The sequence below is a fragment of the Astyanax mexicanus genome, chromosome 1, assembly GCF_023375975.1.
Source record: "Astyanax mexicanus isolate ESR-SI-001 chromosome 1, AstMex3_surface, whole genome shotgun sequence".
Lineage (NCBI taxonomy): Eukaryota > Metazoa > Chordata > Actinopteri > Characiformes > Acestrorhamphidae > Astyanax > Astyanax mexicanus.
In genome coordinates, this window is record NC_064408.1 from 74,813,026 (window position 1) to 74,828,332 (window position 15,307).

A 15,307-nucleotide genomic window follows, 5' to 3' on the forward strand; every position below is an offset into this window, starting at 1 on the left:
CAGTAGAATGGGATTTAACCCAGATTTATTTTGGTTCATTGTTAGCAGGGCATTGTTTCAAGAGCTTGAAACCCAATGCTCTACCCGTAGCCATCTGTCCAACGTTAAACACCAAAGGTTAGAATGGTTAAAGGATTGGACTCATGGCCACAGCTCACAAAAGAAGCATGGGGCTTAGAAACACCCAGTGTTAGTACTAGCATTATCCACAGCAACCCAGTGTGTCAGAGAGCTTGTTGCAATAAATATGGTATGGCTTTATTTGACTATATGTCTTATTTGCGCATTTGTATTGCACCAGGAGGTCAGTGAGTGACCCCACCCTGCACTTCTCTTTTTTTTCTGACCCTTTGCATGTTCCTCAGCTGAAGGATTTCGCCCATCCCCCACTCCCTCTATTACACTACCACAAAAATATGAAGTGGTCTGCCAGAAGAATCTGGAAAGGGGATTGAACTGAGGCTTCAGTCCACTGTAAGTCATCTTTACCACAGTGGCCAAGTATTATCTTTCAGAAACACAAACAGGAAAGAAGCTGCTGTGGAACTAGGGATTGTGACCCAGGGTGGATGGATTAGATCCTAATGCAGGTGCTAGGGGTTATGTAATGAGAGAATGAGAGAGGGCAAAGTAAATTTATGAGTAAATACAGCATGGTGTGGCTTAAATATAAACAGGCCAGTGATGAAACTTTAATGAAAGAGGACTCAGTGTCTACAGAGATGGACCAGGTAAAAGGAAATCACTCTAGACTTCAGAGAGTCTTGTAAAAAGTACTAAAGAGAACCGCAGCGAATGATTAGGGACTGGGTGAAGAGTAGGAGGAGGGGATTCAAATCTAAAAAAGTCTACTTTGAAATAAAACAAACAAAAAAAAATCTAAGAATCAAAAAATGGTCTTTCTACAGAAAAGGTGACTAGGCTACACCAGATGAAAAGCGAGCTTCTAGATGATGGCAGGCAGGGCAGGAGCAGCAGCAGTAAAACCTGGCAGAGCCATACCATACCTAGTTCCTGCTGGAGGTTGTCAGGCAGCCCTGATATAGTCTTTCTCCGTTTGACCTTCTTTGGTCGACGGACCAGAGTATCCGTGTTTATTAGGGAGCGGCGGACGCTGGCCTGCCGGTCAAACGTCTCCCCTGGAGACCAGGTGAGGCAGGTGGGCAGGTGTGGAGAGCAGACAGGTAAAAGGGGGCAGTTAGTAACATGCATGCGTTCCTCATGCCGGGTGCATATATGCATAAACGTACACAACACACACACACACAAACACACATTCACACCCAATGAGCAAGAAGAAGAGGAGAAAAACCTAGAAAGAATAAAAAAGGAGAATCTAGAGTCTGACTGTGATTATTTCTAAGATTTATGTTTGATTATTTCGAAGATTTCTAATTAGGTTTTAAGATTTATGGAAAACATAATGTTATGTTCAGAGAGAACTGGTGGTCAGGCAGTTCCTAAGCGAATGTGTGTACATAAGAAAAGAATTCTCCAGAACAGATAATGCTATGTACATACATATTGTTGAATTGTTGATTATTAATAAAAGAAATGCATTGTATATATCGTCGCTGTCCAATGAAAAACACTTACGTCCATTTTGTCGTTTTTAAGTTTACTACATAATTTGAACAGACAAACTGTCCCTTACACTGTGCCAAAAATTCTTGATAAACAGACCAATAGAAACTCTTCAAAATGACCTGAAATAAACTCTTTTTACATTGACTTCCATTGGAAGTTTACAAGGTTTTTTCTCTCTCCTGTAAAGTTGCTGTTTTGGAGATAAGTGTTTTTCATTGGACAGTGACGAAATGCATTTTCTGCATCTAGGCCAGGGGTCACCATTGACTTGATTGTCCAAAAAAAAGGCTGGTTTATAATCATTGACTTGAAAGATTAATTACCTCAGTGTTAAGCAGTAATATCTTTAAAGGCAATTCTTACTGTACAATAGATGTACAAACTATTATCATACACAAAACCCTGCAGCAGAAACAGTTCACTGGCTAATATATCAATCAATCACACTTTATTTATATAGCACCTTTCAGATAAAAAAATAGAATAAATAAAATAGACAAAATGATACAAATAATATGTATTTTTATATACTAAACATTAAGGCTCTAACTCAACAACACCTGTGGATGTACTACACACAGATATGTCTGTCAACCAGTAGTGGTGCCACACAAAAGTGGTGAGGCAGAACTTTTACTGTTACTGGCACCAGACAACTGACCAACTGACTGCCTGCACTGATGTACACAAAACAGCAGTCCTCATAAATCCATAGAATAATTTATCTCAATATACATGATGCATGATACAGGATGCTGTGCTAGCTAACATCTTGGAAGCACATCAAATCCTACTTTAGCAAGAAAATAGGAAAAAGTACTGTAACTGCCTGACTGTTACCGTCCAGCACTGCAGTAAAAGCATTTACCAGATTAAAGAGTTGAATGAGTTCTGCTGCTTGGCTGTGCTGATGCTTCATTACAATCAAAAACTGGAAGCACACCAGCCCTTCACGGGAAAGATTGATGGCCCCTGGTTTAGAGTTGCAGCCTCATCACAAGACGTAAAACTGGAACTACACACTGTTTGTGAAAATCTCTGTGCGCTGGAACTTGGACGTGAGATGTGCCGGTGGCATCGCCTGAGTGATGGAGTTTTTAAATGTGTCCTGTTGACAGACTGCACCAGGGATGCCAGGGAGTCTGAGCCAGTGGCAAAGCTGACAGACTAAATTAGTGTGTGCGTGTGCGTGTGTGTGTGTGTGAGAGAGAAGCAGACAGAGGTTTAATACGGCTTCATCTTACTGAGTCAGGGTGGAACGCTGCAGAGACTGACAGTTTACAAGCTAAGAAATCGTGAGCCGAGGCAAACGGTTTACACATGGTCTCAGACATCAAACGACTCTGCATGTGTGTGTGTGTGTGTGTGCACGCATGAGATTGGTAAGCGAATGGATTTGTGCTTGACCTTTGGCTGTTCATATTAACAATAAGAGATCAAGGGAGAGATTGAGCATTCAGTCAGAGAGATAACTAGTATAGAAAAGGTCAGATTGAGAGAGAGAGAGAGAGAGAGAGAGAGACAGAAAGAACACTGTATATTATTAAATGTTTCAATTGTTATTGTGTTAGTTCAGGCCAGCATGCAACAACCCAGCAATTAATACACACACACACACGCATGAAAATTGCGATATGTTAGACTGCACTCTTAAAACGAAGATGCTTCAGATGTTTGTTTGTTTTTTTCAGCAAAGCCACTAAAGAACTACTTTTAGTTCCATTAAAAAACATGTCTGAACTAAAATAGAATAAAATTCATTGTATGTAAAGATGTAAAGACTAATCATATTTGTTACTAACATTGTTTATGAAAACAAAAGTGTTTTTTTTAGGCAGAAAGCCTAAACACTAGAAAGAGTTACAGAAAATGACAACAGTATATCAATTCTGGAAAAAAAATGTTTCTCCTCCACCAGTCTTACACACTGCTTTTGGATAACTTTATGCCACTCTTGGTGCAAAAATTCAAGCAGTTCAGCTTGGTTTTAAGGGCTTGTGATCATCCATCTTTCTCTTGATTATATTCCAGAGGTTTTCAATTTGGGGAAATCAAAGAAAGTCATAAATTTAAGTGGTTTCTTATTTTTCCAGAGCTGTATATATGCATATATTATATCAACAAAGGTATTGGGACACCTACAATGAGCTTTTTAAATAATTTTGTATAATTCTACAGCAGGGTAGAACCCTGACTTTATGTAGTGTTGGCATCCTATTTTAGTACCATGCTGGACTTTAGTGAGCTTTTTTAAAGGGACACTGTATGGCTAGGTGTGTCCCAATACTTTTGTCCACATAGTTTATTTAGGGGGAGGCAATATTTGGAAATGATGGCGGGCTAAATCATTTAAATTTGGGTTTATTGGCATATTATATGATGTTTCGCTGCATGATTTCAGCTGAAACAATGCACACTAATAGACAATAGCCTTTTCTGTTGTAGAAGGAACGCTGATCTATCCACATTTAGCTCAATTAGTCTCATAACCCCTTACCTTCCACATTAATCTTTCTATTTATTTGATTGGCAGTCATTCGGTGGGTTTCTTACCTGTAACGTTGATGGGAACAATATCTGTTAAAATAGCTTGAGCTTGCTGTCTCATCTTCTCTTCGGGTGTGGGAAGGGGTGCCGTCTTGAAGGAGGACTCTTGTCCGTCCACCTCTGACCCCTCCCCCTGCACTGGCGTCTGAGCCCTCATTGGGTTGGAACTCTTGTCCTCCTCTGCAGAGGAAGCAGTGGACTGGAGGAGGAAAAAAAGAAGAAGTCAGAAGAAGAAGTTTAAGACCAGAAGAGGTGCACCTGAGCCCCTTACAGAAATAGATAGAGGACACATGGGACACTGGGAATAAGCATCACTCAGGCCTTGAGGGAGGTAATCTGCAGTTCTCTGACAAAAACACTGTTTTCTCATGCCCGACCATCACACTGCTTTGAGCTAGAGGCTCTTTATGATGCCCCTGACCTTTCAGAGCTCCATGAGTACACAGAGCTGTTTATTAGCCAATCTGATACCCTTACAAACACACATGCATACACAGACATACAGCTAGCCAGAGATGTGCCAAAGATATACACATTGATTTTATACAATATTAAGCATTAAAGTCTTACACATGATTGATATGTATTATATAAGTATCTATGGAAGTGTATCTAACCCCAACCTTGACCACAACAACCAAAATAAAAAGTGTTAAAAAGTATTAAGTGTCCACTTTCAAACAAATATGTCAAATATGTACTTTGTAAAAAAAAAAAATATATAAAAAAAAAAAACACAGAATCAATTTGTTGGTAATTTTAGAACATTTTTTCTCTGTATTTTCTGTGAATTTGATACAAATCTGTGTTGATAATGTAACAAAACCCATGAAACAGTACATATACAGACACACATACACACGCACGTGAACAGAGAACAGGGTCAGGCAGTAAAGGAGAGCAGGAGATTCACTCAGGCATTAAAACTCTATTCATGCATTATGGTTCCTGAATGGGCGCACTCCTTGCAGCTGAGCTACAAGTTGAAATGTTGCTGCTGGATTCTCTCTCTCACACCTGTGCCTCAAAAACCTCCACAACAACGTATAACGCCACAATGCTCTGCACGCGCAACACCGCCAACAGCACTGTCAATACTCCAACACTGGGAACACGGGCTCAGCTCAAGGTCTTTCTGCTGTTTGTCTCCATTTATCCACTGGATATTCTACACTTTCAATCAATGCCAGATTTTAGTTTAAAAGTAGAAGAGATGTTATTTTTTGATACTGAATCACAGTGGAAATATCAAAACAAAAAGAATACCATTTCATTATATAATGTCAAAACTGCTAAACCTATAAAGAAAGCAAATATTACGGTAGATAAAGAGACTATGAACATACTAACTAACTTCTAAGGCTGAAAATATTATTTACATCTATTCTATAGTATTGAAAAGCAAATTTAAAACTTTAAACTTAACTTAATAAAGAATTATCAAATTATCATTCTGCATAAAACAATAAGCATTTTTTAGAGAACTACCAAGTCAGAACGATCACCCCTCAAACAGTCTACTATTATAATGCATAATAAGGAAACAGCCATGACTGAACCTCTCTCTTACCTAAACCACAGGAGAAAAGGGAGGAAAGATGGGGTGGCATTGAGAAAGAGACAGAATAGAAATATTGGGAGATAGAGAGAGAGAGAGAGAGAGAGAGAGAGAGAGAGATAGAGAAAGAGGGAGAGAGAGATATTGACAGGCACATTCAGACAGAGGAGGAGGCCCAGGGGGTCAAAGGTCAAAAGAGCAGGACAATAGGGAACCCCACTATGGCCATTCTGAAAGAATCTGACCCTTAGAAGACCCTGTGGTGAAGTGTTTACAAGAGTGCAAGTGAGAAAGGGAAATCATGGAAGAAGAATTAAATCTTAAATGACGAATGCAGCTCAATCTCTCTCTGAATGCTCAGAGATTATAGAAGCAGAGATCAATTCACTAATGAAAAGCTGTCCGGATACTCCCATTGTTCGGTTAAATCCTGTTTTATTACTTGACCTCAGCAAAAGTTCAAATCAGCAAAAGTAAATGGCAGATTATTTTTTACTCAGAATTTGAGTGTTGACGCTGATTGATCTCCACATGCATGCTTGTTCTTCACCCAACTCTATTGTGCAAGAACTCGTTCCGCACTAAGCTCTACATTAAATAAGACTGGAGCAGTTTCTCTGCACTATGCTGAATGTAATGTAACAGGTGGAGAGAGTCTCCAGAGGCTCGCCCAGCGCTCTCAAAGAGGCCACACATGGCTGACAACACTAATGAAGCAGAGAGAGAGTAACAGAGAGAGACTGGAACATTGTAGCACATGATTACCAGAAGGTGGCAGTGCTGCTATGCTTAGAAACAGCTGCTGTGATAGTGATGCAGTTTGCTCCACAAAAAGAATACCCAAAAGTTGTATTAATTCCTTTCCACCAGCAGGGGGGAGCAAACTCATACGCCAAACTTTTTGTGCCTGTGTTTCTGAATTAGATCATGCTCTCCATAGCAAAATAGAAGAAAATGCTCGCACAGTTCAGTTCAGGTATCAGTTAATGCACAGATTAAAAGCTCCGACTAACTTCTATGTATTACAGTATCTCACCTTATTATCAGCTTCATCACCTTCAGTGTCCTCTTCGTCCTGGGAGTGAGCAGAGCCGGAGAACATAGGGCCCTGTGAGTAGTACTGTGAGCTGCGGAATCCATCTTTCCTCAACTTATCACATTCTGTAAAACACACACACACACACACACACATTTATTTAATGCGAATAGAATAATCAGCTGGTAAGGAAACATAAGGCATATGAGAAAAGGGTGGATGTTTGTGAGAATTGCCAAAAAGAAGATTTTTTTGGTTAAAAAATAAAATACGGAATGAAAAAAGTGGAAAACCGTTAATGTACAAGGGCTAAACCTATATATGGGCATATATATTGGAAGGGGTGGAAAATATGGTCATAATTTAATTAGATACCAACATGAGTAATGAACTTTTTTTGCTTATTGATTAAAAGTATTACATACACAATTAAAGACAAATCATTCAAAACATTTGGGAATCCTTTTTTATATTTCTAAAATCAAGATTGGATCTCCTAACCACCTAAATCTAATATTTACCAAATAATCATGTGCCTTTTGAACTTTTAAATGTTTTTTTTCTTATACAAATTATGATTTATGCATCTACTTTTATCAGATCACATGCAAACGTGATGGAGTGTTTTTTTATTTGCCTTTTTAATTCATTTTAATGATTGAATGAATGAATGAATTTTATTTCTATGTATACTTTTTTCTCTTACTGATGGCAAGGGTTGGGTGGAGGGAGAGAAGTTGTTTAAAGACCTGAAAGATGCAAAAAAATCATTGTTGCGTTAAAAAAATGCTCACATGTCTGTATGCACAAATGTCTGAAAAATGAATTTGCCTATTCATCAGCTTCGTTAATCTCTGACTGTTGATGTAAATGATGTATAATAAAATATCAGAAAATCATTGTTACTGAAACATTTTCTATGGCTATATATATTAATATTTAATATATTTAAGTCCAATCCTATTCATATTGGTTCTTTATGTTCACAGGCTCATGCTGCAGGTCTGTTCTACACTGTTACTAATAAAAGTTCCCAGTGCCATGTCTATTTGCACAGACAAATATATATCATGCAATAGTCCCAGTTCCCCAAACTCTAGCACCTTAAACTTATTTTTGTAAACAGTTAAATGCTATAGAAAGTATCCCCACATGCCCTTCCTCAATCAATTAACTAAGTGTTAACTAAAACCAAAAGTGTCCCCATAATCGGCTTGTGAAGTGAATCTGTGTATGTGTGTGTCATCTCTCTATCATACTGTCACAGCTTTTAAAATCATGAGGCAATGGAATTAAACACAGGATGGGAAAGTCTCCCCGGACACACTTCCCTCTGACGCAGGTACGCTTCCATATTTAGCTTCAAAACAACAAAAGTAATTACATGACCGGTCTTCCATTAAAATAAGCTCAGATCATGCCGGAGTATAAAGACAAATATTAAGCAGCTGCTTCACTCGTGGGCTTGTGTGTGTGTGTGACAGACATGTGTGTCCTGGTGGGAGAGCATTACTGACTACATAAGCGCATTGATCACAGAACGAAAGCAAATACAGAGCAGACTCGTGTGAGCTCGGCCATATTTTGGCTCCAGCAGATTCCATATTGACTGCTGAAGCTATCGAGCGTTTCCATCCATCAGTGGCCAAAACTGTCTCTACCACAATGCATAAAAGATTTCACTGGTCTATAACCACGTTAGCATTTACATAAACACACCATCATGTGGATAAAACCAAGAAAGAGACCTCACACACATCTTCATCTGACTGTATGAAAGAACAAAGAGCTAAACTTAGCATTCTCCCTGAGGGAAAGTCTTAAAGTGCTGCTGATCGGGTGATAAAAGGGCTGTGAATGTTAGCGCTGATCTTTACTGAACGCTGTTAACCCCTGTTACATAAGTCACATCAAACAGACACAGCAAAGAGCACAGTGAAGAGCTACTAGTGACTACTAACACATGACTGGGATGTAGCCCCTAGTATGATAACTGAAATGATTATTTAATTATGATTATATAATTTAATCACTGAAATAATACAAATTAGGGACATATGTGATGTAAAAATGATCATGTTAACTAAGTTTATTTGCTTACTCTGACACATACAACTTTTTAAAGTCATGTTATTGGTTTAAACACAGCTGGTGACACTCAGTAAACAAGTGTCATGTGGGTTCATGCCCTCTACTGTTATGACCCAAAGCAAAAGACAACACAAGAAAGCACCTTAGAAAGTGTGTGTGTGCTTGTGTGTGTTGTGACAGGCATAAAGCCCAAGAGCAAGAAAAACAGGCCGAAAGGTCGAAAGTAACAGGATAGTTGGGAGAAACAGCCCAAAAAGCTGGAAATTATTACGTTTTAACTAAAAGAACAGAAGTACAGCTCTGAAAAAAAAATAAAGAGAGCACATTATTTGATTTTATCAAATTGAAAACCTCTTGATGGAATATAATCAAGAGGAAGATGGATGATCACAAGCATTCAAACCAAGCTGAGCTACTTGAATTTTTGCACCAGGAATAGCATGAAGTTATCCAAAAGCAGTGTGTAAGACTAGTGGAGAAGAACATGCCAGGATACATGAAAACTGTGATTAAAAACCAGGGTTATTTCACCAAATATTGATTTCTGAACTCTTAAAACTTTATGAATATGAACATGTTTTCTTTGCGTTATTTGAGGTCTGAAAGCTTCATCTTTTTTGGCATTTCAGCCATTTCTCATTTTCTGCAAATAAATGCTCTAAATTACAATATTTTTATCTGGAATTTTAGGAGAAATGTTGTCTGTAGTTTATAGAATAAAACAACAATGTTCATTTTACTCAAACATTTATACCTATAAATAGCAAAATCAGACAAACTGATTCAGTAACTCTCTCTTAATTTTTTTCCAGGGCTTTATATAATTTTAGTTATGGAAAAAAATATGTGTTTAGGGTTTATATTTATCCTTACTTTTTTTACATATGAATTTACAATTTCCATGTCACACATTTTTGCTGTCTATCTTCTTGACTTGATTTGAGTCTATTTTTTTATAGTTGTAAAATATTCTGATTAAAGTATAAACAAAAATACATTTTTGTTTGAAGTTGCCACGTTCGAGGCACCAGCTGTTCACGTGTTCACAAGTGAAAAAATACAGTTCTGTACAAGTCTTAAGCAGTCAAAAACAAATGTATCTACCATTCTAGGCTGCTGTACCCATCATTTATTTAGATATATACATAAGACATATCCATAACATATTTCATTACATTTAGGTAGCTATGCTTAAATAATACATGTGACATATGAGCCAACATCATGAGTAGCTTTATGACACATGTATAGGTGTATGTGTGTGTGTGGTGCGCCTAGGTGTGTATGAGTGTGGGCATCAGAAAGAGGGGAGTAAGATGAGGAAGAATAGAGAATAGAGGTAAGCTAACAAATGAGGTAATATGATCTGTCAATTGTATAGAGTTCCCTCCATTCAGTGGACCCTCCTCCCTCTTTCCATACTCAGACTCTTCTGAGTAAAAGAGCATGAAAGAGCCCCTCTATCCTTTTCTTTCTTTCTCACTCTCCTTCTCCTATTGTTATATTTTTTCCTAATTAAATGAAATGATACCCGTTCCCCATCTTCTCTGTTGTCCAGTTGAGGCTTATGTCATCTTGTGAGCTGGCCTTCACACCTGTTACTGTATAATTAAACAGCTACACTCATATCAGCCAGCTGGACTGTAGCTGAACTCATCCAAGTTCTGCTGGTTCAGGTTACATGAGGGAGACTTTGAATCTGGATCAGTTCTAGCTAATCCTTTGCTGATCTTTGCCTCTTACAGTAGCACACCTGGCCTGGTCCCAGATCTGCCCAACACCACTCACGCTACTCACGGTAGTGTCACCGCAGAGAGCTTTCACAGGTGTCCAGTATAAAGAGCTGGCAGTGGGAGATTACACTGGACCAGGTGTTTATCTGCTGAACTTTGGCCTGCCACACTTGCCAACGCTGGTGTGTCCAGTAGAGTGTCTAGCTAATTTCAGAAAGAGGAGCCTGTATTGTAAATGGATACATCCTAACAATAATCTAACAGTCATAAAAAATATGACTATATTTCCATAGTTTAATATGTAGTTTTCATATTTTATAGTCAAACATAAATAAGCACTAACTAGCTAACTAGCTAAGCCATTCCAACTTAAATTAGGGCTGCAACTAATGATTATTTTGGTAGTCGACTAATCTAATGATTATTTTTCGACTAGTCGATTAGTCAGCGATTATGTCTAAAAAAAATGAAAGAAAAAGCTGAATATGAGATTTAAAAGGCATTTAAATGTCTATATGTTGTTTATACATGAAAAGTCCTGATATTTATTAAGTAAATATGTAATCTGTTGAGTTTGGGAACTTTTGGAGACACAGACAGCACTTTGCGTTATGCAGCACTGTTACAAATTAACGATTAGTCGTCAATCAAATTTGTAGTTGACAATTTTAAATAATCAACATTGTTAAATATATTGACTAATCACTGCAGCCCTACCTTAAATGCTGCAACAGCAGGCAGAGGCTGCAGCATGTATAGTGTAATGGAAAAATACAATACAATAAAAGCCATTAAAAGCTAATTTCAGCTTCCCATCACAGAAAAATTAAGGAATGGACAACAATAATAATTAATTACTGTACCATCTGCCCTCCTTTCTGAAGACATAAAGTTAACTAGTTAAGCAGCAGCTAGGTTGCTGAACAGTGGAGCACTTCACTGCTATAGCTATATATCTGTATCAGGTGCTTAAACAGTTGTCTCGATTCTTAAGGGAAGGATTTCACCCCTTTGCTTTGTAATTCTCACACTCACACTCGAAAACAAGGCATGTGAGTAAAACATTTAAATGGGATTGGATCTAAATTTTAACCAAACACAACATGCTCATTCCACTTATTCAGCAAAACAAAGTAAGACATTTTTGAACATCTTTCACAGTCTAGCCTGTAGCTTAGTACTGAAAGTATGTGTAAACTAGCTAGTTGTTTGAGTGCAGGTACCTCTGAGGGCAGTTTTGAGGTTGACTTTAGCCTGCCGGTGCAGCTCCTCCACACAGGCTGGTCTGGATGCGGGTAGGAACACATTCTCCTGCTGGTGCCACGGAGCTGTGTAGTGTACCGTCCACTTACTCTCCTCATCCAGATTAGACACAGCTGCAGAGAAATGCACAAAGAAAAAAAACATAGTTAGAAAAGAGTGACATGCTCTGAAAGGCTGAAATAAGCAAACGGAAAAGTATAAGGAAAGTCCTATGAAGAAATGGATTAAAGAAATATGCAAACATCCTACAGTAATAACCTTTAAAACATCCTACAAAGAAAACATCCTAGAAAGCCCATGTACTCAAGACACTTATAATGGAAATATGGGGGCAGTTGCTTCAGCTCCTTGAAAATCCATGGTCTTCTAATTATTTCCATGTATAGTGAACAAGGCCTAAGCCCTCCAAATGGAAGCCTGAACACGCACCAACATGCACACAAATGCTCAAAAGAACACCACTAGTAAACATCCTCAATAACCACCAAATGCTGCCCATCGTGTGCCATCTGTGATCTTACCGAAACAGCTTTCCATCTGAACCCTTTTGGACACACTCCTGTTTTTTTTCCCCAAATCCCCACTTTCCCCCTCAGTGTCCTGTAACAACACACCTTTTGAGAAGGACCTGAAAGACCTGTCCAGTGAAGTCTGAGTGAAGAGAAGCAGTGTGCTCATCTCCAAATGGGCCATTAAGCACTCCTTGGGGGCGAATGTGAAGGGGAAGACCCCTGGAGTTCATAGCATGACTCCAAATACCAGATCTACCAAAAGGCCAGTAGCTGGACTCAGAAAGGAAGAAGTGAAGAACCAGGTGTGAACAGCTGTCCGCTGGGGGCCACAGGTGACGCTGAGCCGTTAACAGGCCGAAAAGCCGTTGGCTGTGAGAGCTGCCAGACTTGTGGCAAAGCTTCAATGGCTATGCAGTTGTTAATTGAGCTCATTCATGAGTGCACAACAAAGTTGTTAAAATACACACCTTGCAAGCGGCCTATAAGCACCCATTCACACCTCTGCTCAGCGGCTACTGCTACTCATGCTTATCTTCACTATTACAGCTTACAAATGTACAGACCTATTTTCTCATCAAAGCCACTGGATTAAAACACACAATTGCCTAAAGTTCTCCAAAGTCTTTTAACTGCAGTCAAACTCAGTTAAATCAGAAATAAGCAGTACAGAGCACTGGTCAACACTGTTAAAGTTTTTTGAATGTAGTAATGGCCTTAAAACTTAAAAATCAAGAGAGCAAGAGCAGCTGGTACTGTCACATCACATGGCAAACTCACACATACACACACACACTCACACACTGCAGCAGGGCTGGTGCAGACACATACACTGCACACAGGATTTCAGACAGGTCAACAGACAAACACACACACTTACGCACTAAAAGAAGAAAGGCATCAATGTTGGTGCATAAATGCATTTACACAAAAAGGCATGTAGTCAACACAGCCTGATCTCAGAGAGAGAGAGATGCACAGATGAAATTTCAAAGAGCAACATGGTCTTTTCATCTGCCCCAAAAATAAATATCAAAGGACACGTACACACACACAGGTAGGCCTAAACGTGTGCATGTGTGTGTGTGTGTGTGCAGAGGGTAGAGTCTGCAAAGGCTCAAAAGAGAGCGGCAAACAAAACCGGCATTGTCCCCAACATCAATCTCCACATCAGCCTGAGCTCACCACTGCTAAAGCCTATTCACCAGCTGTATAATTCAACAGGGCCTGCACAAACTCTCTCCCTCTCTCTCTCTCTCTCTCTCTCTCTTTCTCTCTCTTTCTCTCTCTCTCTCTCTCTCACACACACACACAGTAACAGTCCTCATCGACCATGTGGGATCCCTGGTTATAGTGGTCTATTGAAGCTACCCCTTGCCAATAGATGCTGACAGAAACACTCATGCTGTAATCTAATCAGTGCATTTTATAAACACAGATGTCTTTACAGAACACAATACAGAACAAATCAAAACAAAAAAATAAAACTGAGCCAATCAGAAGACAACTGAGGCTTAACAGGAGAGAGACACACACTGGATGATCTAACTCTGCATCCCTAACCAATCTAAAGTCTTAATTTATCTTAACTTATTTGACAGCACTTTAATGTATATTCTTGTTTGTTCTCTTAATGTTTAAATGTTTGTGAACACCCCGTCCAATGAATGCATTCAGCTACTTTAAGATGAACCCATTGCTGACACAAATGCACACATCAAGCCTGTCTAGGTCCTGTAGAGAAGTAATACCAATAGAATAAGACTCTCTGAAGCAGATAAACATAAATGTATTTGCAGCATGTTTCATGCAAGCCTCCAGCAGCATTGAGCTGATGAATGCTGATGGGGCTCTATCCAATACTTTTGGGAACTCAACAGAAGAGAGCCTACTCTGAACAGTAGAGACAGCTATTCCAACAAAAGTAGGATAAACTCCTTTTAATAGCCTTAATTTCAGAAAAAAAACAGGTGTCTAAATACTTTTGTTCATAATACAGCATCTCTCTCATGCAGATATTTTCAGGTATTTTCTAAAATTCTAAAAGTTAATGCATTAATATCAGTACTTGTAGACTACATTTCCTATGTAGGTGTGTTTTAAATATGCTTCCCTACACACACACACACACACACACACACACACACATATGCACATATGATCCACAGAAGAGACACCATCAGTCTCAGCTACTGTTCACTCATCAGCACTCTAATCAGTCACTGATACACACACACACACACACACACACACATGCACACCACCCATCACCAAGTCAGACCCCACTCAGACATACATAAATATTGCAGCATTCTACAAGCACGCAAGCAATTCTCCATAAACGCAATACACACAAACACAAACCTGAATTACATCCACTATTACACAGTAAATGAGTTATTAGTGATTACATAAGTTATTATAATAGCATAATACTATTATAATAGTATTATAATAACAAACTAATAACATGCTTACCCTTCCTTTTGAAGTATTTAATTACTGACTTGAGCGAAGTCCCGATGAACACCATTATTCCAGTGTGTGTGAGCGCACATGCATGTGTGTGTGTCTGGATACTTGCTGATGCTTCTGAGTGAAGCTGCTTCTTGCTCTCTCTCTCATACACACACACACACACACACACACACACACACACAACTCTGCCTATGCCATCAGAATCCCCCAACAGACCCAGCTCCTCCCACCAACACATCCACACACACTTAGCCCAACCCTGGGAAACACCCCCTTCACTCTATCACACACACACATACACATACACACTCCCTGAGGGCAGGGGGTGTAGTCCCTCTGTTCATCTATGCTTTGGTTACCAAGGAGCTCTTGCCGTCCTGTCTGTCTGTATGTGTGTGTGTGTGTGTGTTTTATCTCAATGCATCTAAAACTGATATGTGTGCACTGATGCCTCACTTTCATCTACTGTAATACAGCCCCAGGTATTTCACATTCTGCCCAAGAG

General features: G+C 39.1%; 1 protein-coding gene across 6 annotated transcripts in view; it reads right to left on the minus strand.

Annotated features, from left to right (window-relative positions):
• nhsl1b (NHS-like 1b) overlaps positions 1-15,307 on the minus strand; it is a 160,047-nt gene that overhangs the window by 13,051 nt on the left and 131,689 nt on the right. For 4 of the 6 annotated variants that reach the window (XM_022686114.2, XM_049483189.1, XM_049483193.1 and 1 more), the window contains exons 2-5: positions 11,776-11,928; positions 6,729-6,853; positions 4,141-4,333; positions 1,008-1,139 (exon numbers count right to left, since the gene is read on the minus strand). In XM_022686114.2, the coding sequence (XP_022541835.2) occupies positions 1,008-1,139; positions 4,141-4,333; positions 6,729-6,853; positions 11,776-11,928 (603 nt within the window). Of the gene's footprint in view, positions 1-1,007; positions 1,140-4,140; positions 4,334-6,728; positions 6,854-11,775; positions 11,929-14,802; positions 14,950-15,307 lie in introns of those variants that run through there. The other 2 variants (XM_049483167.1, XM_049483178.1) reach the window with 2 other exon arrangements.